The sequence below is a fragment of the Podarcis erhardii genome (assembly GCF_964252035.2).
Source record: "Podarcis erhardii genome assembly, chromosome: 8".
NCBI lineage: Eukaryota > Metazoa > Chordata > Lepidosauria > Squamata > Lacertidae > Podarcis > Podarcis erhardii.
Genome location: NC_138499.1, coordinates 78,120,601 through 78,145,503, shown reverse-complemented (window position 1 = coordinate 78,145,503; position 24,903 = coordinate 78,120,601). Strand labels below are relative to the sequence as shown.

Below are 24,903 nucleotides of genomic sequence, written 5' to 3'. Positions count from 1 at the left end.
ACCGACTCTGGTCCTTGAAAGCCCCTATGATTAAAGAATTGCAGTGCCTTTGGGCTCCCTAGTGAAGAAGCTTTGCACTTTTCCAGACAGGTTTAAGGGGCTGTTTTCTGTCTTGGATGTTTTGCTAGTGGTTCTGACAGTGAATGTGTGCTTCACGGTGCTTTTTGAATTTGATCTTTCATGTGATTGTATCATTTGAGTTGTAGACTTTGTCCTGTTCAACTAGGTTTTGTAATAAACAGTCTGTTTTTGATGCTCATTGTGGTGCACCTTGAAAAAGCAGCATATAAATACAATGCACAGAGATTTGAAGCTTCAGTGTCTGTCTTCTCTGTCTAAACAAAATAAAAAAATTCCTTCCAGTAGCACCTTAAAGACCAACTAAGTTAGTTCTAGGTATGAGCTTTCGTGTGCATGCACACTTCTTCAGATACACTGAAACAGAAGTCACCAGACCCTTCTAAATAGTGGGAAGGTGGGGAGGGGTATTACTCAGAAGGGTGGTGGGAATGGGTGATTGGCAGATAGCTGTGATGAGCCTGTTGACGACTCTTAACGACTGCAATAGGTCTTACAGGAAAAAGCAAGGGGTGAGAAGGTGAAAAATGGCTTTGTCATGTATAATGAGATAAGAATCCAATGTCTTTGTTAAGACCAGGTCTCTCCATGGTTTTGAGTTTGGTAATAAGTTGCAATTCAGCAGCTTCTCTTTCCAGTCTATTTCTGAAATTCCTTTGTAATAGAACAGCTACTTTGAGATCTTGTATAGAATGTCCTGGGAGATTGAAATGACCTCCTACTGGTTTCTCTGTCTTGTGATTCCTGATGTCAGATTTATGTCCGTTTATCCTTTGGCGTAAGGTTTGGCCTGTTTGTCCAATATAGAGAGCTGAAGGACACTGTTGGCATTTGATGGCATATACAATGTTAGACGATGAGCAATTAAATAGTCCCGAGATGGTATGTGTGATGTTGTTGGGGCCAGTAATGGTGTTGTCCGGGTGTATGTGGCAGCAAAGTTGGCATCTGGGTTTATTGCAGGCTCTGGTGCCAGTGTCCGTGTTAAGTCTGGTAGTAGTATTATTGTGGGTTAGGAGTTGTTTAAGATTTTTTTTATTTTGATTTTTTTATTGATTTTTTTATTTTTGATTTTTTTATTTGAATTTTTTTATTTTTTTATTTTGTTTTGACTATGGCAGACCAACACGGCTACCTATCTATATTCTCTGTCTAAGTTACGAATTCAGTCTTTAAAATAATAGTTGCCCTGTAGATTAACTATATTTTGCAAATCAAACATAATTAGAAGAATGCACTTCTAAGGGCAATGGCAGCTTGTTATTCCATAGTACATAGAGCCTATGAAGAATATGTGTGAAATACCCCATAGGTTGTGGATAGTTTTCTCCCCTCCTCAAAACTGGCAATTTAGCCTATTTTAGAACTTTCCAGTTTTCTGCTGCCATTCAATTAGTACACAGAAAAAATTGAGAGGGGCATGCACAACATTAAGTAAGATATATCATAATTTTTCTGTTTAATTTACTTCTTTTATAGTATGTTCTGCATTTGGCAAGTTCCAAGTAGCATACCACAAGACCACAATATTAATATTTTAAAAGAAATGTTTAATATCTTAAGAAACCCAACTGTATAAACTGAAGACATATGATTGAATATTGCGTGGATAATGGCAATTCTGTATTAAGGGCAGTCTATAAATATAGTGTATTTCAAACTACACGTTATATATAATACAGCGGAGGTACAGAAATGCAGGTGTGTTACAGATGTAACAAAGAATGAAAAATTATCTAGAAGAAAATACAAAAATTATGAAAACCCCCAAATTTGTTAATAAAACTGGCTTATAAAGAAACTCAACATTTGGGACAACTATAGCTCTGGACTATTAAAATGTACAGAAAGACTGTTTACACCATTGCACATTATTATTCCCTTTTACTTTTAAAATATTGTGAAACGTGGAATAAAATTAGAGTTGACCCGAGTCATATGCATGCACACATATGAAAAACAAAAACAAAAAAGGGGGGGAATATAGCATTGCTATTAAAGTCCCTACGGGAAGCCGCCTGCAGCATTCCAACAAAGATGCTCTCTTTCCCTCCTCATGTAAGAACCAGCCAGTTAGTTAGTGCAAGATGGCTGCAAATTAAGGAGAAGCTAATTCAAAGTGGTTTATTACAAAACACAACCCCTCTGATAATCACAAATCAATGCAAGTTGGTTTTAAAACATTTTAAGGCACTTCTCACTGCTCAGAAAGCAGTGCATTAAGTTAAGGCATACATTATGTTATCTAGAGGTAACAAAGCTTTAGAAGGCTTGAAGCATGCTAGCCAACGAGTTTATGGGACTATGGAAGTGGCTGTTATTATTTCTAAGCTCGTCGAACACCACGTGTTGAATAAAGATTCTCCTAGAATCACGGTTTTGATTGTAGCCTGAGAGGTGCCTCCAAACACCATTTTTTGAGAAACTCAACGGATTGACGGTGATATGTTCCAAAAGGACAGAACAGCAAGTTTCTTTCTCTGGTTTCACCTGGAGCTGCCTTGACTTCCGTGACTACTCACTGATCGAGAGGTGCTATAACGTTTTTTCACAATCATGCTGATGTAGGCTTTCATCAGTTTGGCAATGTCAACAACCTACCAAGACAATAACAATGCAAAACCAGTTAATGCACACTTCAGGCAATGGTGTTGTGAAGAGCGTATTTATGAGATTTTACCTCCCAACAGTGTGATGTGGTATACTCTAGGAAAAGTTGGTACCCTGTTTCTTTTAGATTAGCGCTAATTTTATAAATTGTCGCAGAAAAAATCAGCTTGGCTACAACTTATAGTTAAACATACATTTTGGTGAAATCAGCAAGCCTTTTGGTAGTCAATGAAAACAGTGTGGCAAAGGTAATTCTACCCAGCAAGCTATAAAATTGAATGGCCAATAGTCACATGACTATAATTTACAAAACTGTACACCTTAAAAAAATTATAACCAAATGTTGGCAGGGCTGGTAGTCTACTAAGAAAATTAGGCTAGCAATTTTTTGTGAAAACCTATACTATTGGGTGAAATTTCTGAAGACTGTTCAGCTGTCTTTAAATAGCTAAACTAAATAGAATTTACAAATGTTTATCTTTTATTTCGAAGAAAAACTGTACACTTCCAGCCTGGACCTATATAAGATTACTTGGTAAGTCTGACTGAGATTTGCTCCCAAATAAGGCTGCAATCTAATCCCATTTACCTAGGAGTAAACCCCACTGATTTTAATACGACTTCTGCGTAGAACTGAGTAGATTCAGTGGGACTTCAGCAACATTACTCTGTATGGAACTGTAACCCATAGAGCTCAAGATCGCCGATTTGAAAATCCTACAGAACTTCACTTTTGAAGAAGAGCAAAGGTGCACACAAGCCTAACTCAAGTTTCCTATTGCCTCAGTCTAATGCATGCTTACTGGGAAGCAAGTCCCACTGAGTTCAATGGAGCTTAATCCCAAATAAGCATGTGTAGGATTGCAGTTGAAGATTTTAATCCTGATGTGAAATTGTGCAGGCGAAAGAATCATGGAAGGCTTTCTATTTCTGAATACTGGCACAGTGGATTCAGTTTATTCATCCTGCTTATTTTAAAAGAACAAGGAAAACAGAACTGAATGACTAGTTCCTTTCTTACCTCAAGTGTTCCAAAAAGCAGCTCTCTCTCATCCACAACGATCTTGTAGACATTAGCGAGGGGAGCACCAAAGGAGAGGATGTGCTCATACTGAAATATTTCTAAAGGCCTTCCCTCTCCGCGTTTGTAGACAGAAACTGCATCAGCACTGACACCCAACCAAAGTTCTTGAGGGAAGCCCCCTTCTTTACACTGGGGAAAAATAATGTCAAGGTGAATGGCAGAAAACAGAAATGATGGTTGCAAAAATGCAATTTAAAATTATACATTTTTATAGTATTTCTTTTAGCATACAATGCCCTTTTCTCATTGAACATGTTTAGTGAGGTAGATTATTCTGGGAGTAATCTGCCTGAGCCTACGCAATTATTTTCATTATCAGAGGAGAGATCTGAACTTGTTTCAAAGGACTAAATTAAACACTCTCACCTTTGGGTCACAACTGGTTTAGAAAGGATGTGCAATTAACTATTGCATACTATGCTCCTCTTATCATTTCCTACACCTGTACATATGAAGTCTGATTCCTTGTTCAGACAAATCAGCCTAAATTACGCCGGACATTTAGCTACTAATGTTAATCCACAAAAGACACACCAAATGCTTGAACTGTGTGGTGAAATGCAGCCCTTAAGATGGGTAGTAGCTGAGTGGATGGGTTAGATGTTCCTCAGATTTATATACACATACTAATGTTTTACTGTTCAGTTTCTGGCCTCTTAAGCACAGCAGACGTTGCCAATTCCTCAGTGTAAAATGGATAATCTGGGATGTGGGTGCAGATTAAAGTAGGGTCAGATAATGTCGCAAACGTTCAGTTCCTTAAAGCAGGGAAGGAGCTGACATTCTCTTATGCAGTTCCTGAGGCAGAAGGGGGATTTGGGTGTGTGCAGGCTCACAGGTGAAATTCCACAGCCGTAACCCTTTTCTCAGGTTCTAATCAAAACCTAGACAGCATCTTAAAAAGCAGAGACATCACCTCGCCAACAAAAATCTGTATAATTAAAGCTATGGTTTCCCCAGTAGTGATGCATGGAAGTGAGAGCTGGACCATAAAGAATTGATGCTTTTGAATTATGGTGCTGGAGGAGACTTGAGAGTCCCATGGACTGCAAGAAGATCAAACATATCTATTCTGAAGGAAATCAGCCCTGAGTGCTCACTGGAAGGACAGATCCTGAATCTGAGGCTCCAATACTTTGGCCACCTCATGAGAAGAGAAGACTCCCTGGAAAAGACCCTGATGTTGGGAAAGATGGAGGGCACAAGGAGAAGGGGATGACAGAGGACGAGATGGTTGGACAGTGTTCTCGAAGCTACCAGCATGAGTTTGACCAAACTGCGGAAGGCAGTGGAAGACAGGAGTGCCTGGCGTGCTCTGGTCCATGGGTTCACGAAGAGTCGGACACGACTAAACAACAACAACAAATCAAAACCTACATACCCTCACCTGTAAAATATTCAGCAGGAGAAGGCAGACAAATTTGCAAACCCATAGAACGTGACCATACAAGATGTGTTACTATGTGTTATACTACAAATTGTTTAGCTGTAGTTTATTTTTTTATTTAGTCTTATGATTTTGCTGTCAGCAATGCCCGTGGAATTTTGGTATACTCACCTCTACGTCAAAGAGTGTGGACCCATAGCCAGGCCACTCCTTAATCAAACTCATGTACTTGATCATTGCTTGCTCTTGGTTCATTCCTTGCAGTTTTTTCCATTTATCAATCACATTAGTCCTGGCTGCGAAGATTTCCTCTTTGACCCACATATCAAGCATCTGATCCTCTTCCATCTTCTGCCTGCTGATGGAACTGCTGCGGAAACTCCTCCTCAGGGTTCCTTCTAGAAAATTGGCCCGCTTCCTCTCTATCCTCTCCGCAGCGGTAAATGTTTTAGTGGACTGGATAATACGGGACGTGAGCCTCTGCAGTGGGTAGACTTCTTCCATTTCTGGCATAGTGATATTGGATGAAGTGTAGTCTCCTTGTAGGTATTGGAGCCGCAAGGCAGCAAGGACCTGGAGGGCTTCTTCAGGAGCTGGATAATGTCCTCTAATCACTGCTTCGTGTGCCTAATGGAAAAAAGGAAAACAAGACGTTTACAGGACGTTCTGAATCCGAAATTTGCAGCTGTAGCATAGTGGTAATAAAACTGAACTGTGCACCAAGAAGGCTCTAGGTTCAATCTTGTTTCATCCATAATATCGCTGGGTGGTCTTGGTCAAGCCACCACCTCTCAGCCTCAGTGCTCCCTCCACAAAAATACACTCCAGAACAAGGAAGGTAATATTTGCCTTACATAGCTTTTGTAGAGATTAAAACAAAGTAACACGTGTGATGCTTTGCAGGCTTTAAAGTAGTACAGTGAAACCTCAGTTGCCAAATGCTTTGGAAGCTGAACAATTTGGAACCCGAACGCCAACAAACCGGAAGTGAATGCTTCTGTTTTTGAACGATTTTCGGAAGACGAACAGCTTCCTTGGTGCGTTTTTCATTTTTTCCCATTTTCTTTGGGGCCAGTCCATTGATCCTCGGTTTTTGAACTTTTCGGAAGATGGAACAGTCTTCCGGAATGGATTAAGGTCAAAAACTGAGATTCCACTGTATACAAGTATTATTTATGTACATTATTTATATGTTTTTGCTCCTTTAAAAAGCAGGAAATATATATGAACAAGCTTCTTCCACTGGGGTACCTTTGGCAAAGCATAAAGAGTGCTTAAATGAAGAGAACCACCAGAGGGCACCCCAGGCAGCATCTTCTCCAGGGAACGAACAAACTTATAAATACTTGCAAGCCTCAGGTTGGCTTTGGTATTGTTGCGTTATAAAGGGTTAAGTATCATTTAATTGACCATAAGTACATGTGCAGTTGTTTGATACAGATGTGACAAAGGAAAATGAATAAAATTCAAATGACAAAAAGCTCATAATTGCAAAAGATCAGCCTGCCAAGTTTTATGATAGGTCATGCAAAGCTTCTGGGGGAAATTGTGTCTAATCCATGAATTTTTCATGAAATAAAAACATTTTTACTTTAGGTTCTGATGGTGCTTGGCTGTTCTCGACTTTATATGGCAGGAGTCCTGTGAGGTTGTTTGGATACAGTGACAGGAAAGTGATATAGCTACTTGCTACAAGTAATTTTCATGAACAGTTACAAAACACATGGAACATATATACCCATTTTAAAAAGGTAAAGGGACCCCTGACCACTAGGTCCAGTCATGACCGACTCTGGGGTTGCGGCGCTCATCTTGCTTTATTGGCCGAGGGAGCTGGCATAAAGCTTCCGGGTCATGTGGCCAGCATGACTAAGCCGCTTCTGGCGAACCAGAGCAGCGCACGGAAACGCCGTTTACCTTCCTGCCGGAGTGGTACCTATTTATCTACTTGCACTTTGACATGCTTTTGAACTGCTAGGTTGGCAGGAGCAAGGACCGAGCAAGGGGAGCTCACCCCGTCTCGGGGATTCAAACCGCCGACCTTCTGATCAGCAAGTCCTAGGCTCTGTGGTTTAACCCACAGCGCCACCCGCATCCCTATACCCATTTTACTGATGGGCAAATGATGTGGGATATAGGGGACAATACAGTACATTAACTATGGAAGATGCAGTGATAGCCTTGAAAGGGTATTAGACAAATCTATGAGGATAGAGGATATACATAGCTACTAGTCATGATGTCTATATGCTGCCTCCAGCATCAGAGGCACCTTGCCTCCAAATATCAGTTGCGCAGCAACAATGGCAGGAGAACAGGGCCTCTGCTCCTGTGCCCTGCTTGTGGGCATCTCACAGGCATCTGATTGGCTGCTGTGGGAAAACGGACACTGAACAAGATCAGATGCAGCAGGGCTCTTGATTTCTAGTGATGTAACAATCGCGGCTTGTGAAACATGGCTGAGGAAGTCAGGAATGAGCACCACCAGGCTCCCCTCTCTCCTTGTTGATCTGCCTCAATCCAGGTCCATTTAAACCAGGAGATCCTTGTTACGTCAGGTAGGTGTCAATCAAAGCAGCTTGCCTCTTTGATTTGAATGGAGTCTCTCTCCCTCTCCGTGTGTGTGTGTGTGTGTGTGTATCTCACATCACTTACTCTTCCCCAAAGTATAACAACCTTATCTCCTCTCCGTACCTGCTCAAACATGAATGCAAATTCCACACTATCTTTTGGCACATGCTCCGTGTCCAGGAAGCAGTAGAGCTTGAAGTAAAATTTCCATGCTGTATTCTCACCTTCTGAAGCAGCACCAAGCCTGGGAAAACACAAGTACTCGGCAGTTTGAGTACAAATAATCAAATATAAACTGGCAATAAAATTTAAAATCTGTATTTAAGATGTGAGTTGAAACTATTGCTATGTGGGACATGTGGAATTGGTAATCAGGATCTTAATCTATGGCTCAAATATCAACTTCCATGAACACCACTTTATATATTCAGCAAAATCAAATAGTCAAATGTTACTGATAGGGTTCAGGCTGTAGAGTTGGAGTTGCATGTTTGAATGTAACCCCATGTGTGTGCACTGGCCTATCAGATTACAAAAAAATGTACAAACTCTGTCCCACTTTATGATGGAGGTGCTCAAGGTCAAGCGGGATTCAGGCATATTGAGTGGAATTGGAAAACTGCAGGGATCTTTTAGATGAAAAGGATTAGGAAAACTGATGTGATTACAAATTGCAAACTATAGACAGATCCTTGTTTTTCTATCAGGAAAATTAAGGAGAAGTACCCCCCCCCCAAAAAAAGACAAAATAATGGTGGCAAATACATTAGCTGCAGCAAGAATGGTAATTTCCAAATATGGGGAGGGGGGAGAGACTACAAAATAATGAGAACAGATTATTTGACACAGGAGTCTGATGTTTAAAATATTGCATCATCATTATTTTTTATTTAAAAAAAGCTCTGGAGAGGATCCTTAGACAAGCAACAAACACCCCCCAATGGCAACCTCCCACTCAAGCACATATATACCAGCCAAAGAACTGCATTTTGCAAAAAATGAAGCAGAGAATTGGGAGGATCAGGGAGCCTCTGCTAGGGCCAAAGGATGTATATGAGGCCACTGTGCTGCCCATGGGCATCAATGTTGGGGATGCCAACTCTAATGCTATTTTTCCCTCTATAGGTAGGTTTTTGTTTCTTTAATAAGCCTATGGCATCTAACATTACGGAGCTGGCTCAGAGAAACTGGTAGTCAAGTGAGCAAGATCAAGGATTGCTGTCTCACAGTTGAGGTCCTAACCAGGATAATATAAGAAATCAAATCCCACAGAAGAAATTTGATTCATGGGTAAAAACTTTAGCAGAAGCAAATACATAAGGCAAAGGTAAAGGGCCCCCTGACCATTTGGTCCAGTCATGGCCGACTCTGCGGTTGTGGCACTCATCTCGCTTTATTGGCCGAGGGAGCCGGCGTACAGCTTCCGGGTCATGTGGCCAGCATGACTAAGCCGCTTCTGGCGAACCAGAGCAGCGCACGGAAATGCCGTTTACCTTCCCGCCGGAGCGGTACCTATTTATCTACTTGCACTTTGACATGCTTTTGAACTGCTAGGTTGTCAGGAGCAGGGACCGAGCAACGGGACCTCACCCCTTCGCGGGGATTTGAACCACTGACCTTCTGATTGGCAAGTCCTAGGCTCTGTGGTTTAACCCACAGCGCCACCCGCGTCCCTTAATACATAAGGTACTGGATGCAAATTTGAAGCAGGTTTAAAACCCGGTCCACCAGCCCGTTAACAAAATATAAAACAGGGCTGCTAGAGAAATGGGAAGGAGAAAGTATTGGGGAAGCTCTTTCTACTATTTGCCGCAATTGCAGTAACCAGCTTTGCACCAATATCAGTTTCAGCAGCAGTGTTAGGAAACAGATGAACTTTAAGCTGCCACTGAGATTCTGGGAAAACTACCTGTGCAAATGCGTTGTGACTAGTTCCTTTGTTAGAGACGTACCAATTGTGGAAAATTATAAAGAAGAAAAGGCTTGGACTGAAGACAAAGTCCAAGGGGGGAGGGTTGCAGGTGGTAAGGCACGAGAGAGGAAATTTTAGGACAGCACAACACAAGTACCACAATGAATAGTGATGAAATCATTCCCAGGCTTACAAGAGCTTCATTAATCCCTCTTTACGGGAGAGGGCAGTGGATGGGGAGATGCCATTGATTCACAAAAGGGAAATTTAAAAGGCTGTGGTTAGGGCTTTTAATTGCTTACTTATTAGGAGAGGCACACTCACTTTTCAAACTTTGCCAAGACATCAGCCACAACGGTCCTGCTTTCAATGGCTTTATCTGTAGTTCCATTGTATTCAAACAAGGCAAACATATTTCTGCTGTCTTCCATGGCCAGACCCCGAATTAACTTTTCAACAACCTAGTAGACAAAAAACAAAAACGAGACAAAACAAAGAATGTTAGACCATAAAAGGTAAAAGCATCAATTAGCCACACTGAAGGCTAAGGTACAAATTATGTTCAAAAGCATACGAAAATCTATTTTTTTCATTGCACTTGCTTTTGTTTTTAACTTTCAATAGTCAACATTTCACATCAGTTTTCCTCCAGGCTCCTTCTTGATAAAGCATTTCCAGATTACAGTGGTACCTCGGATTACATACACTTCAGGTTCCAGATGCTTCAGGTTACAGACTCTGCTAACCCAGAAATAGTACCTCGGGTTAAGAACTTTGCTTCAGGATGAGAACAGAAATTGTGCTCCAGCAGCGCAGCAGCAGCAGGAGGCCCCATTAGCTAAAGTGGTGCTTCAGGTTAAGAACAGTTTCAGGTTAAGAACGGACCTCCGGAACGAATTAAGTACTTAACCCGAGGTACCACTGTATAGACTTCATGTTTTTAAGTTGGCTAGAAACATCAATAACTGTTGGAAGATACACATATAGTACAGACTGACTATTCTACTTAAGAATGTCCAACAACTGGCATACTGCAAAGTTTCTGCTCTTCAACTAAAAGTAGCCAAGTATAATCATAAAACCAAATACGTAAAATGAGTAAAAGCATAGACAGAACTACATCCAACCCAAAGCAAATTACTGTTACATTTGCTATACCACATTTCTCTCTCATACTGCTCCTCATATTTGGAATAGTTGGTCCTGCACTGTGATTTGCATGTCTGTACAAATAAAAACTATTAGGGTCTCCTAATATGTTTCTACACAATGAAAAATAGGCAACATTCATAAACTCTGCGTTTTACCCAGAGTAGATCCACTGAAATTAATTAGCACTACTAAGTTGGGCCCATTAATTTCAGAAGATCTTATCTGAGTAAAATGTCATTGCCTACCACCCTATATGCTTCTGCATCTCAGAAGACAGATCATTGACTAAAATTATATGGTTATTAGTAAGTCACATACAAGTTTAAAGTTCAATAGGCCACAAACGCACTGCACAAAATGGCGGACCCTTCACACCCTGAGGCTCAACCCAGGCAATCCAGTCCAAGCCTCATCTTACCTCGCCAGCAGTGGTGTGGGAGTTTATGGTGATCTTACAGGATCCCCCGCCGTGACAATAGACGGTGGATGTCATCTCTTGTCTGTTGATCAAGGCTTCAATTTCATCCCGGGATGGCACAAACTCTCTGCCTTTGGTTTTTTTCAGCGATTCATAAATGAAGAGGGCATACTTCTCCATTTCTGTGCCTGGAAACTGGTCACGCACCCTGTGGGGGGAAACCCTGAGATTTAATTGCTCCATGTTTTGTTTTCTTGAATGTGGTGGTTTGAAAAACATTTAAGAGGCAATGGTGGTTGCACTCAGTCCAAGCAACTACTCTTGTGGTTGTGAGACCATTTTCATCAACCCTCTACAGTGGCACCTCATTTTTCAAAGGCATCCGTAGTCGAACGTTTTGGAAGTCAGTGCCTCAGTTTTCGAACACGCTTTGGAAGTCAAATAGAAAATGCAGCTTCCTTTTTAAGTTTTTCATTTTGAGGCTTCTGTTTTTGGACGTTTCGGAACTTTAAGAGACTTCCGGAACGGATTGTTTGAAAACTGAGGTACCACTGTATATCAAAAGGCTTCACCACCACCCCATGAATAGATCGCTATCGCAAGCAAGGCGGCTGCATAGAAAGCTCTTTTGTATTGACATCTTATATTTGCAGGCATGTTGATGGTGCATAACTGCACCCTATCTCTGCCTTGTGCTGTTCCATCCTCCTGGAGTCACAGTTCTTTCCCTCAAGCTCAGGGCAGGAGACTGCATATGACTCTTGGCTTGGTTACATTGCTCTCATCTGGCGTCTTTTCAGTCCACCTCATCTCTGCACTGAGTTCTGGCTCAGCTGGCCTCAGATTTGGCCCAGCGTTCCAATCTTGGGAGATTATAGCCTCTCCTCTCTGCTTCCATCTCTGCTTCCTTTGAGTCTCTTTCCTGCTTTGCACTTTCATTCTCCCTCTCGCTGCCCTACCTGCCCTCAATTTGTATCCTGGCCATTCCCTTATGTGGTGTGGCTCCCTGAGGTCCAGCCAGTCAGTCCTACAGCTGTCTCCCATCATCTCCTCCAAGATGCGTTAGTTTCCAGTGTTTGCTTGATGGGCCAATGGCAGAAATTCCTGACATCTGCGGAACCTGCTGAGCCCTGCTCTTAATCCCAATTCTAAGGGTGTTTGGGCATCTGCCCTTTCCACAACATACCTATCTCCAGGATACGAAACTATTCAAACTATTGCATGGCACACCATTGTGTGCAATCACCCATAGTTCTGCTTACCTTTTTAGGTGGAACTTCAGGTATCTGAGAATCCCGCGGCTTGGCAAAAACATGCAGCTCATGCAAGTGAGGATCTGCCAGCTGTACAGATTGCCAACGCTCCCCGGATTAGGCATTTTGCTGGTCTGCTTGATCAGCTGGCAGTAGAGCTCATCGCGCAAAGGCCGTAAATCATGCCCAGTCTGCAGAATACCCTGAATAATAGGAATGGGGTCTGACACGGACTCAAGTTGCTGCAGAGAATTAAAGATCTTGATAGCTTCATCCTGGAGGGTGGTGTAGCCTTTGTCTTTTAGCACTACAAAACAGAACATGGAAGTATATCTCGCTGCTCAGGCAATCAAACTATTGTCGTAATTCACATGGGGCAAGCATCTGAAACAGTATGTCTCAACAGGTGTGTTTACAAAGCTATCATTTTCTTATTATACTGGAACAATTAAGTTACATAGTTTGCATAGATGTCCGAATGTCTACCCTTTTTCCTCCTTTCTTGGAATTGGGTTATTTTGTCAATGGCTATCAATGGTTTTGTGTCAAATGATTTATTTTAAAAAGTTATCTGCAGTATCATTTACTGTTGCTTGGCTTTTTATTCTGAAGCTGCATTAACTGTTTTAAGATTTTGTCTATGTTTTATTTGTATACTTCTAAGGTTTAATTTTTTTTGTGATCCGGCCAGAGATGGGGAGGGAGGTATAAAAATCATATAAATAAATTAATTTGGAGCGGGGAGCAGTGGGCTGCAAACTGATTGTGTCTGGCTCCTGAAAATTCTGGCCAACACTGTATTATTCCACACTGGGGAAGCCACTGCCTCCCTCTGCAGCTAAGCTAGAGGAGCACCAGCTTCCTCATAACCTCAGTCAGGCTTCCTGGGCATTGCCGAAACTTTCCCCCGTGAAGTGTATGAATGAACCAGCCCCTGCAGTTGGGTTCCAATGTTTATTTCCCTCTTGGTTTCACACTGCCCTTTCCTGCTTAGAATACTGATGGCGAAGGAGAATTGGGAAGAGGTACAGAAATCATAAAGAAGGCTGATCGCTGAAGAATTGATGCTTTTGAATTATGGTGCTGGAGGAGACTCTGGAGAGTCCCATGGACTGCAAGAAGATCAAACCTATCCATTCTGAAGGAAATCAGCCCTGAGTGCTCACTGGAAGGACAGATCCTGAAGCTGAGGCTCCGATACTTTGGCCACCTCATGAGAAGAGAAGACTCCCTGGAAAAGACCCTGATGTTGGGAAAGATGGAGGGCACAAGGAGAAGGGGACGACAGAGGACGAGATGGTTGGATAGTGTTCTCGAAGCTACCAGCATGAGTTTGACCAAACTGCGGGAGGCAGTGGAAGACAGGAATGCCTGGTGTGCTCTGGTACATGGGGTCACGAAGAGTCGGACACGACTAAACAACAACAACAGAAACCAGGAGTATGATTTGGAGTGATGAGTTGGGAACAGCACTTGGCAGTCCCTGGCAACGTCTATTGGTTAAATATAGCAGCAACTGATGAGAAGATTACTGTTAAGGTGATGAGCGAAGGAGCCAAGGCATCTCATCTTCATGAAACTTTCCCAAGGCAAAAGTGGTTTTGCAAAGGTAAGGGAATGGGCTTGAGTGTCCGAAGGACTTACCATTCAGGTTGATGTCACCGTATGGAAGTGGCAATAGCGGAGAATGCAGTGGGTGCTGTGTATAGCGAAGAATCGGGTTCCTCTTATAGATCTGCTCAACAACTTCGGGGTTCAGGCAGTTCTCCTGTGTAAATAGCAAGATTATTCACAGGCCGAGGATGAAAAACAAGCCTCCACTGAATGCTTGTGAAAGGTCAACAGCTCCAAAGGGAAATGGTTCTACCAGAAAGAGCTGACTTGTTTTGGAGCGGAATATAAACTTCAGGAAAAAGCACACCACCCACCCACCCAGGACCATTTAAGTATTTTTAGATATTAATAATGCTTTTAAACGTGTTACATTTCAATTTTATTTTATTTGTATTGCCCTGAGCTCCTCTGGGATGAAACGGAGGATGAAAATTGGAAAAAATAACAGCCATCACCTCCAATTTAGAAGAGTTATAACCCACTAAAATAAACACTGTGCACCCTAAAAATCAAAATAAAATATATAAAAACGGAGAGCTAAAAAAACACAAACCAGAGTAACATTAAACCATTTGTAGAAGCACTGTGCAAAGCTAAAAGAATCCAAAATCATGACAAAATAGGAACACGTTGACCAATTAGATGCCTAGAGGCTGAGATAAAGTCTACTGTGTTTGTTATGGCTGCTGCCTGGTATCATGGGCCTAATTCACAAACAGAACAGAATGAAACAAAGATCCGGCACTCTCTCGATTTTTGTTTTATTTTCGAGTCCTAAATATGCAGAGCAGCATGAGCACCTCTTTGTGGTAGTACAAATGTCACTACAATTGTCGTATTCCTCCACCTCCTATTGCAAGTGGGGACTGCAACAAAATGTTGCATCGTGGAATGCTCTTGTTCAAGGTTCTAGCCAGTCAGCTATAGCTCTTTCAGGATATACCACCCTCCCAGTTCTTGTTCTGCCTCCCCCTGCCCCAACACTCATATGCCACTGAGCAATTACAATCCTCATTGGAGTTTTCCCCACAACACTTAATGAGTTTCTTCTTCAAACAACTGCCTCAGTTTTGGAACATTTAACAATTCTCTTTCTTTATGAGTGGAAAATAATGTGGTTGTTTGTCTTCTTGAAGCATATTTTTCCAAGACCATGAGCCTACCTTAATGTCTTGAATAAGCTGCTGGGTGGGGGTGTCTATGGGTGCTTTTGTGTCTATCACATTCTGGATAGCACTTGACCAGCGAGTGGCTTCGTTGAGAAGTTTGGTATAGAGGCGGTAGCAGTGCTTGCGCCCGTACACGGTCACATTCCAGTAACCTGAGGCAAGAGTAAATAAGAAAACACCTTGTTAATCTGATTTACTCAAACTATTAATAGACAAGTGGTGAAGGTGAGCTGTCAAAAATCATAACAGTGACGGTGGGTGACTCAAAGGAGTGCAGTTCATAAGTCTGATCCGTAGGCTTATTAATGTTTATACAGTGGTACCTCGGGTTAAGTACTTAATTCATTCCGGAGGTCCGTTCTTAACCTGAAACTGTTCTTAACCTGAAGCACCACTTTAGCTAATGGGGCCTCCTGCTGCCGCTGCACCGCCGGAGCAAGATTTCTGTTCTTATCCTGAAGCAAAGTTCTTAACCTGAAGAACTATTTCTGGGTTAGCGGAGTCTGTAACCTGAAGCATATGTAACCTGAAGCATATGTAACCTGAGGTACCAATGTAGTATACTGCTTTCTTGAAACAACCTGATATACTGTATCCTGTCTTACTTAACATCATACAGATCAAAACAGTGCAAAGGCCGGTTCTCTACATCTCTGAAGTGTCTGCAAATTAAAACCACTTTAGAGGCCAATTTAGGAAGAATAGGTAAAAAGGCACCCTGATCGTTAGGTCCAGTCGAGGACGACTCTGGGGTTGCGGCACTCATCTCACTTTACTGGCCGAAGGACCCGGCATACAGCTTCTGGGTCATGTGGCCAGCATGACTAAGCCGCTTCTGGTGAACCACAGCAGTGCACGGAAACGCCATTTACCTTCCCACCAGAGTGTTACCTATTTATCTATTTGCACTGCGTGCTTCTGAACTGCTATGTTGGCAGGAGCTGGGGCAGAGCAATGGGAGCTCACCCCGTTGCGGGGATTCGAACCACCAACCTTCTGACTGGCAAGCCCTAAGCTTTGTGGTTTAACTCACAGAGCCACATTAGTTCCAAAACAGTACACTAGCGGCCATAATTGTGGAAACCTTTTGGTGAAATACACTTTTGGGGAAAGTGTATTTCCGAGATTTGATGGCTCATAGCACCACTTTTTTGGGGGGAGTAATACCATAAAATTATATATACTAGTGTATACGGGAGGCTTAAGAATACACTTTTTGTTATTTTGCCTAACACTTTAAATTGGAATCTTTTTCAAACCCCAAAGTATTTTAGCAGATTTTTAATATGATTATCGATGGCCACATCACTTGAATCTAGGGGAAGAGCTCCTGCTGAAATTAGTTACCTGTTTCTTTAAAGATTTTCTCATCCGGTGGTACCACAGAGCAGAGGCTGTTCAAGACCAGGGTGCCCAGTTTGAGGGCATTCTTCTCGGAGCTTTTGTAATAATCCAATGAGTTGTGTGTCAGGACAAACCACCGCTTTTTCAACTTCAACAAAGTCATCTTTGGGCTGTTCTTAACCTCCTTATGTAACCATCCTAGTTTAGAGAAAAAACATTTCCTGAATACTGATACTCTTCTAGAGCTGCTCTCAACTTTGGGCTGCTAGTCACTTTCTCAAAACATATTTTTAAACCCCCCTGCTATTCACAACACATAAAACAATAAAACAGCATTTACTGAGTTCTTCTCAGAAGGCTGTTTTGATGTAGGCCTTAATAACCATTCTTAAGTCAAGATGAAGATGAAGCCAAAATGTTTCTCTTTGTATAGGCACATCTGGGCATAATGTCGTCAGGTCTAATACATGTAGGCATGTCATGTATTAACACCTAAGCCATGTACAATGGGGTTCAGTGGAGAATGGATTTTGTTTTGTGAGTGTGAGTTGGGTGTGTACTAAATCATTCCTCCATTCTTCCCCCTCAGGGAAGAAGGGAAAAATGGAGTAGGTTGGCTGGCAATATTTAAACTTTTTAGAAAAGAACCCACCCCCTCAAAAAAACAAAAAAAACAAAAACAAAAAAAACTCTTCCAAACCCGCTGGCATTTTTATCATATTAGCAGCTACCAGTTTTTTAGGGGGGAAGTGCTAGGGATTTGTTTTTTTAAAGCTGACATTCCACAATCCAAATCCCCTTCTCTGAAGCAACTCAGAAACTATTTAGTCCTCACAGTTACCCTGAAACTACACCCTCACCTCTCAGGGAAGGAGAGAACAATGATAAATGCTTCCCCAACATTGGGGTGAACTAACTACTTTGTTATTGTTCAATCTACCCTCTGTGTTAATATAAAACAAACGGAGAATACCCAGCTCTAAAATCCTCCCTGTGCTTTAGAAGGAATCCTTTTCAATTCAGCCCAATGTCACAAGCTTTAACAGGAGATATTTGGGGCAGAGTTGCCAAAAATATCAATGACACTAGTGGGTCTACTTCAATCAACTCTAAGAAGATTTCCCACCCAACTCTCTTGTTATAGCCTTTTCAGATTTTCCACAACCTCCTATAGCAGGCATAGGCAAACTCCGGCCTTCCAGATGTTTGGGACTACAATTCCCATCATCCCTAGCTAACAGGACCAGTGGTCAGGAATGATGGGAATTGTAGTGCCAAACATCTGGAAGGCCGGAGTTTGCCTATGCCTGTCCTATAGTCTTGCATCAGCATAAACCACCTAAAAGTTGCCTGACTGGTATGGGTGAGGAGAGGCAACAGACGTCATAGCAATATTCTGGCTAGTACAAGAAGGAGCTGCTTCTCATTACGGCATCGTAAAGGAACTAAAAACTCCTCTGGACATAAAAGACAATTGCAAGCATCCATGCTTTGGCTTTTCATCTTAAGATGTACTGCTTAAATGTGGCCTCCACAAGTTATTAGCAAGTACCGCATTTTTCGCTCTATAAGATGCATCAGACCACAAGACACACCTAGTTTTTGGAGGAGGAAAACAAGAAAAAAAAATATTCTGAATCTCAGAAGCCAGAACAGCAAGAGGGATCGCTGCGCAGTGAAAGCAGCAACCCCTCTTGCTGTTCTGGCTTCTGGGATAGCTGCACAGCCTGCATTCGCTCCATAAGACACACACACATTTCCCCTTACCTTTTAGGAGGGAAAAAGTGAGTCTTACAGAGCAAAAAATACGGTACTTTGGGAGCCAGAGTTTAGTAAGAAAAATACCCCATTTTGCAGGGGGATTTCACCTGAAAGATGCTCCTACCTCTCACTATGAACTCTTGTCCCTCTACTCGGGTGTCGCCTTTGGATCTCTGCAGCAAGGTGATCCAGTGATGCATCTCCTCTGGAGTGTCGGCGTTGCAGTGGAGAACACGATTAGCAGTGATGATCACAAATGAATTGGGTCTGCCCAGGAAAAAACAGATAAAGCAAAAAAGGCCTGTATAGTAAACATGGATACTGTTTGGGACCATAACAAAGTGAGTCTGACTCATACAAAGCAATTCTCTTTTGTTTGTACTGTATATTTAAGCAAATGCTGATTCACTTTATTATTCAACTTTGCCTGACTTGTTTTTCAAACACTCACATTTGACAGCTTGGCACAATCCCACAATTTCAAAACTACAGCCAAACTTGTTTCTGCTTCCACCTTGCTCAGGTCTATCTCTGCGAGAATTAGCTCAAACCTTTGCTGGTTTATTCCAAAGATCAACATGAAGACACAGGTTCCGAACACAAAACAGAGATGCTCGATCTATTAGCAAAATAAAGGTAAAGGTAAAGGGACCCCTGACCATTTAGATCCAGTCGTGGACGACTCTGGGGTTGCGGTGCTCATCTTGCTTTACTGGCCGAGGGAGCCGGTGTACAGCTTCCATGTCATGTGGCCAGCATGACTAAGCCGCTTCTGGCGAACCAGAGCAGCACACGGAAACGCCGTTTACCTTCCCGCCGGAGCAGTACCTATTTATCTACTTGCACTTTGATGTGCTTTTGAACTGCTGGGTTGGCAGGAGCAGGGACCGAGCAACGGGACCTCACCCCGTCTCGGGGATTTGAACCGCCGACCTTCTGACCGGCAAGTCCTAGGCTCTGGGGTTTAACCCACAGCGCCACCCACGTCCCAAATTAGCAAAATAGAGTGGTTGAATTTAGAACTGCTCTACAATACTTTTCTTCTTTAATTTCTCAAGCTGATAGTCTCGCAGAAAAAACATGTTCTGTTTCAGAACAAAGGGCTGAACAAAAATAAGATTTCTGAAAGTGGAACTTGTTCTTACCGATCTGGATTGTCAGATGCACAGACGGAATCGATCAATCCCACATCCAGTGTGCCCTACAAAAAAAAGGGAAAATGAACATTGTGTTGTCTGGCCCATGGAATACATGCCCGTTTAGTTTCATGTGTGGATGGTAATACATGATTTAGAGAATGAGGGTTAGTGGGTTCGAATTCAATAATAAGAGGTAGTGGAAAAACATCAGTTGCTTTTGAACAAGTTGAACAAAAACTCTTGATACGGCTTTATTTTATAATGGCACTACTGCAAGGGATAAAATGCCTTGCAGGCATGAGCAGAAAAATGTTTAATCCCAGCCTGTATGCTCATTGTTATTTTACTGTAATTGTGGCAATCTCATTTGGTGTACATGTCAAAATTTGTTTCCAGAGTTTCCCCCAACAAGCTGCTCCTACTTCTGCCATCAAATTCACCAAACCACTTTTTGGAGGCTTTTATAGGGGGAGCATGAATACCCATTTTCTATTCATTATTTATCTCTGCAATTTGTAGACTCATCCATCATGTCAACACAATTCCAGGTTAGTTTCCAATAGTGCACAAAATAGAACAATATATCTTAACTGTCATTTAAAAGCTGATTAATTGAAGCAAGCAATAGAGCAGAGCAAGAAAACCAATCAGCAGTTTCTGATTTACTTCAAATACCAAGTAGAACATATTCAAACTACCCTGCACAACATCGTCACATTTTACCACTTCATAGGTGGGACACTGTTGCAATGCACCCAAGTTCTAATTATTGTCAGCGGCAGACAAAACCCACTGCCGTGTGATGCATGAAAGGGTCTTCTCTGTTGCAGAACCTTACTCGAGAATGCTCTTTCTTTAGGTCAGGCATGTCCAAATCCAGCCTACCTGTTGGTTTAATCCAGCCCCTGCTCAACAACTTCAATCCTAAAAAAAGGTCAGCAACTTTGGTCGGCCCTCACGCAGGTTCACATCATTCACTTCTTTGAAAAAAGTTTGGACACGCCTGCTTTAGGTGGTGGAGACTGTCAGCAAGTAGAAACAATCCTACTTTGCCAAGTACACGGGAAAAAGGGAATCTTTCTACATTGACGGGTGGCACCATGCCAGGGTTTCAGAAAGGAGTTTTCCCTAGCCCTGCCTGGAGATCCCGGAAGCTAAATCTTGCACCTTCTGCATATGATCTACAGTGGTGCCCCGCAAGACGAACGCCTCGCAAGACAGAAAACCCGCTAGACGAAAGGGTTTTCCGTTTTGGAGGCGCTTTGCAAAACGAATTTCCCTATGGGCTTGCTTCGCTAGACGAAATGTCTTGTGAGTTCCTGCGGGTTTTTCCCCCCTTTCCCCCCCTTTTCCTAAGCTGCTAAGCCGCTTATCAGCTGATCCGCTAAAAGCCGCTAAACCGCTAATAGCGCTAATCCACTAAGCTGTCAATGGGCTTGCTTCGCAAGACGAAAAAACCGCTATACAAAGAGCCTCACGGAACGGATTAATTTCGTCTTGCGAGGCACCACTGTACCACTAATCTACGTGTAGTGGCAGGACTTATCCAGCAACTAGGCCACCTCTGTCCTGGAAAAAATGGAGCAGTAGATAATAATAATAATAATAATAATAATAATAATTTATTATTTGTACCCCGCCCATCTGGCTGGGTTTCCCCAGCCACTCTGGGCGGCTTCCATAAAAACCAGAAATACACTAAAATATCACAGATTAAAAACTTCCCTGAACAGGGCTGCCTTAAGATGTCTTCTGAATGTCAGGTAGTTATTTATCGCTTTGACATCTGATGGGAGGGCGTTCCACAAGGCGGGTGCCACTACCGAGAAGGCCCTCTGCCTGGTTCCCTGTAGCTTTGCTTCTCGTAATGAGGGAACCGCCAGAAGGCCCTCTGCGCTGGACCTCAGCGTCCGGGCAGAACGATGGGGGTGGAGACGCTCCTTCAGGTATACTGGGCCGAGGCCGTTTAGGGCTTTAAAGGTCAACACCAGCACTTTGAATTGTGCTCGGAAACGTACTTTATTGTCATTGTCCCATACAGAACAATGAAATTGAGAAACTACATAAAACATTCAAAAACCCCTAACAACTCTGAAACCCCATTTTAAAATACACTATACTATACTATACTATAAAAACCCCTAAAAAGTCTGAAACCCCATTTTAAAATACACTATACTATACTATACTATACTATAAAATACACAATACAAAAAAATACACTATACTACAGAGACCCCTTATGCTGTGTTTAGAACCAGAATTGCATTTGCGTAGAAACTGTTTCTCAGGCGGCTAGTCCTGGCCTTTATAACCCTATACCTTCTTCCAGAAGGCGGAAGCTGAAAGAGATCATTTCCGGGGTGTGTATTATCCTGCGCTATCTCTGCCGCTTTCTTATGGCACCTGGCAGCATAGATTTGATCTAAGGTGGGAAGAGTGCACCCAGTTATTCTCTCTGCAGTCTTTACAACCCTGGATAGCATTGTTTTCCCCCTGACCGTGCAGCTGCTAAACCACACACACAGACCATAAGTTAATACGCTCTCCACAGTGCAATGGTAAAATGCCATCAACAGGTCCTTTGGGAGATTGTTTTTCCGGAGGATCCACCAACCATATTGCTATAATAGTATTTGCAACATTCTGAAGCTGAGTGTAAGCCTTGCTTACCACGGCATTCTGTGGGTTTGCTTGCTCATCGTGCATTTCCCTGATTTCCTGTTCTGTGGAAGCGTGGACTTGACTCAAGACACTGAACCATTGACTGAAGGAAGAGAAAACGCAGAAAAAAGGAGGAAATCAGTAAAATATTCTCATTCAGGAGGATTGTCTTTACTACTGTCTTGAAATGAAACAAATTTCTGATGACTCGTTTATTTTTCCTTGGACAGATATTCACATTCCCCACATTCTAGATAAAGCCAAGAGGCATCCCACTCCCTCCCTACCACAGTCAATGAGCTCCTAAAACAATTAACTATTCTCTGTAAATACAAAATAAATTTGTTTCAAGAATCTGAATCCACTAATCTTCATTCTCCAATTTGTGTGCCGTTATGTCACTACAGTGGGAACTAACAGCTTAGTTTATGAACAACTTGGGATTAAGAACGCTGAAAACCCGGAAGTAGGTGTTTTGGTTTGTGAACTTTGTCTTGGAATAAGAACATGTTCCGCTTCCTATTGAGTGTGTTCCATTTGTAAACTCAGTCCCCCACTGCTATAGGAAAGCACACCTTGGTTTAAGAATGCTTTGGTTTAAGAACAGACTTTCGGAATGGATTAAATACGTAAACCAAGGTACCACTGTATTAATATTTACCATTATGACAAGATGAATTTTTTTTTATTCAAAAGAAGGAATGCTCTCCGTTGGTAGACAGAAACCCTGAGATTTTTCACAGGAAAGCCGCCAGTGATTTTTACACTAACACTGTATCCGAGTACCTTTGAAGGTGACCTGAAAACTACAGCTAATCCAGAATGCGGCAGCTAGACTGGTGACTGGGAGACCACATAACACCGGTCCTGAAAGACCTACACTGGCTCCCAGCACGCTTCCGAGCACAATTCAAAGTGCTGGTGCTGACCTTGAAAGCTCTAAACGACCGTTGCCCGGTATACCTGAAGGAGCGTCTCCATCCCCATCATTCAGCCTGGACACTGAGGTCCAGCTCTGAGGGCCTTCTGGCAGTTCCCTCACTTCAAGAAGTGAAGTTACAGGGAACCAGGCAGAGGGCCTTCTCGGTAGTGGCGCCTGCCCTGTGGAACGCCCTCCCATCAGATGTCAAAGAAATAAACAACTATCAGACTTTTAGAAGACATCTGAAGGCAGCCCTGCTTAAAAAGGTAAAGGGACCCCTGACTATTAGGTCCAGTCGTGACCGACTCTGGGGTTGCGGCGCTCATCTCGCTTTATTGGCCGAGGGAGCCACGTATAGCTTATGGGTCATGTGGCCAGCATGACATGTTCCCTGTTTAGGGAAGCTTTTAATACTGGATGAATCATTGTATTTTAATATTTTGCTGGAAGCCGCCCAGAGTGGCTGGGGAAACCCAGCCAGATGGGTGGGGTATAAATGATAAATAATAATAATAATAGTAATTATTATTATTATTATTATTACAAGCCTATGTACTGAGTTAGGCTGAAGGGGGGGGGGTTGCCCAAGACAACCCAATGCTTCTCTTTGCCAAATATATCCATTTTCTAAGTGGGATTGATTTCCGATTATTTTGTAGGAGATGCATGCTATTTCCCTCATTTATAGCAGAGACAAGGAAGCTGTGGCCCATCCACAGCTGGATTGGGGGGGGCAGTCAGCCTGGCCAAGGACTGACAATGATGGGAAATGTAGACCAGCAGTGTCTGGAATGACACTGATTTATAGACCTAAAAGTTGCTTTTGATTGACTAAACAGAGAACCTTTATAGTCCTCAAGTTAAATCAGCTAAACATTAACTTCCTCCTGGTGTTTATGTTTAGAGCCCTTCACACTAATTCTTGGCCAAAGGTGAAAACAGATAATGACTAACTATTCTGGCATCTTTTCCAGTATCAGAGGAGTTGAACAAAGGCTGCACTGTGCTGTCCCCGCCTTTCTGTTCTGTCTTCATGCGAAGCTGGGATCATCTAAGGCTAACCTTTTCTGGACCAAGGGCCAAAACTTCACCCATGACCAACTCTTTGAGGGATGCATGCAAGCCAGATGTGTGTGGCAAAAAGTTGGTTTGGCCAACCCACTTTCACATGCATATACACAAAGGGCACAAGTCTGTATCCTCAGATGATTTATGTAGATTTGCAAAGGGGGTGGGGTTATTGCTGCCTCCATGCTTATTAAAAATATTAATCCGATGACAGACATCTGGGATTATTTGCCTCTTCATCAGGGTCCCTAATGTGAGCAGAGAGGACTAGAACACACTTTTTTTGGTCTCAGCTGCCCAAAATGTATTTGTTGTTGTTTAGTCATTTAGTCATGTCCGACTCTTCGTGACCCCATGGACCAGAGCATGCCAGGCACTCCTGTCTTCCACTGCCTCCCACAGTTTGGTCAGACTCATGTTTGTAGCTTCAAAACGTTTAGGGGGAGATAAAAATTTGCTTTGGTGGGGAAGGCTTGATCTGACCCCTGGCCTAGGGATTACCGTATTTTTCGCCCTATAGGACGCACTTTTTCCCCTCCAAAAATGAAGGGGAAATGCGTGTGAGTCCTATGGGGCGAATGCAGGCTTTCGCTGAAGCCCGGAGAGCGAGAGGGGTTGGTGCGCACCGACCCCTCTCGCTCTCCAGGCTTCAGGAGAGCCACAGCGCCAGCCCCGCAAGCTCCGGGGACAGCGGGGAGGTGCAGCGCGTCCTCCCACTGTCCCCGGACCTGATCTGCAGGCGGGCGGTGGGGAGAAG

General features: G+C 42.8%; 1 protein-coding gene across 1 annotated transcript in view; it reads right to left on the bottom strand.

Moving 5' to 3' along the window:
• Positions 1–1,607: 1,607 nt before the first annotated feature.
• MYO10 (myosin X) overlaps positions 1,608–24,903 on the bottom strand; it is a 189,841-nt gene continuing 166,545 nt past the window's right edge. The window contains exons 29-41 of the mRNA XM_081872960.1: positions 22,166–22,259; positions 19,499–19,554; positions 18,478–18,620; positions 16,596–16,790; positions 15,243–15,400; positions 14,110–14,233; positions 12,475–12,772; positions 11,213–11,420; positions 9,967–10,103; positions 7,854–7,974; positions 5,331–5,786; positions 3,710–3,901; positions 1,608–2,675 (exon numbers count right to left, since the gene is read on the bottom strand). Of these exons, the coding sequence (XP_081729086.1) occupies positions 2,565–2,675; positions 3,710–3,901; positions 5,331–5,786; positions 7,854–7,974; positions 9,967–10,103; positions 11,213–11,420; positions 12,475–12,772; positions 14,110–14,233; positions 15,243–15,400; positions 16,596–16,790; positions 18,478–18,620; positions 19,499–19,554; positions 22,166–22,259 (2,293 nt within the window). The 3' untranslated portion in view covers positions 1,608–2,564. The remainder of the gene's footprint in view (positions 2,676–3,709; positions 3,902–5,330; positions 5,787–7,853; positions 7,975–9,966; positions 10,104–11,212; positions 11,421–12,474; positions 12,773–14,109; positions 14,234–15,242; positions 15,401–16,595; positions 16,791–18,477; positions 18,621–19,498; positions 19,555–22,165; positions 22,260–24,903) is intronic.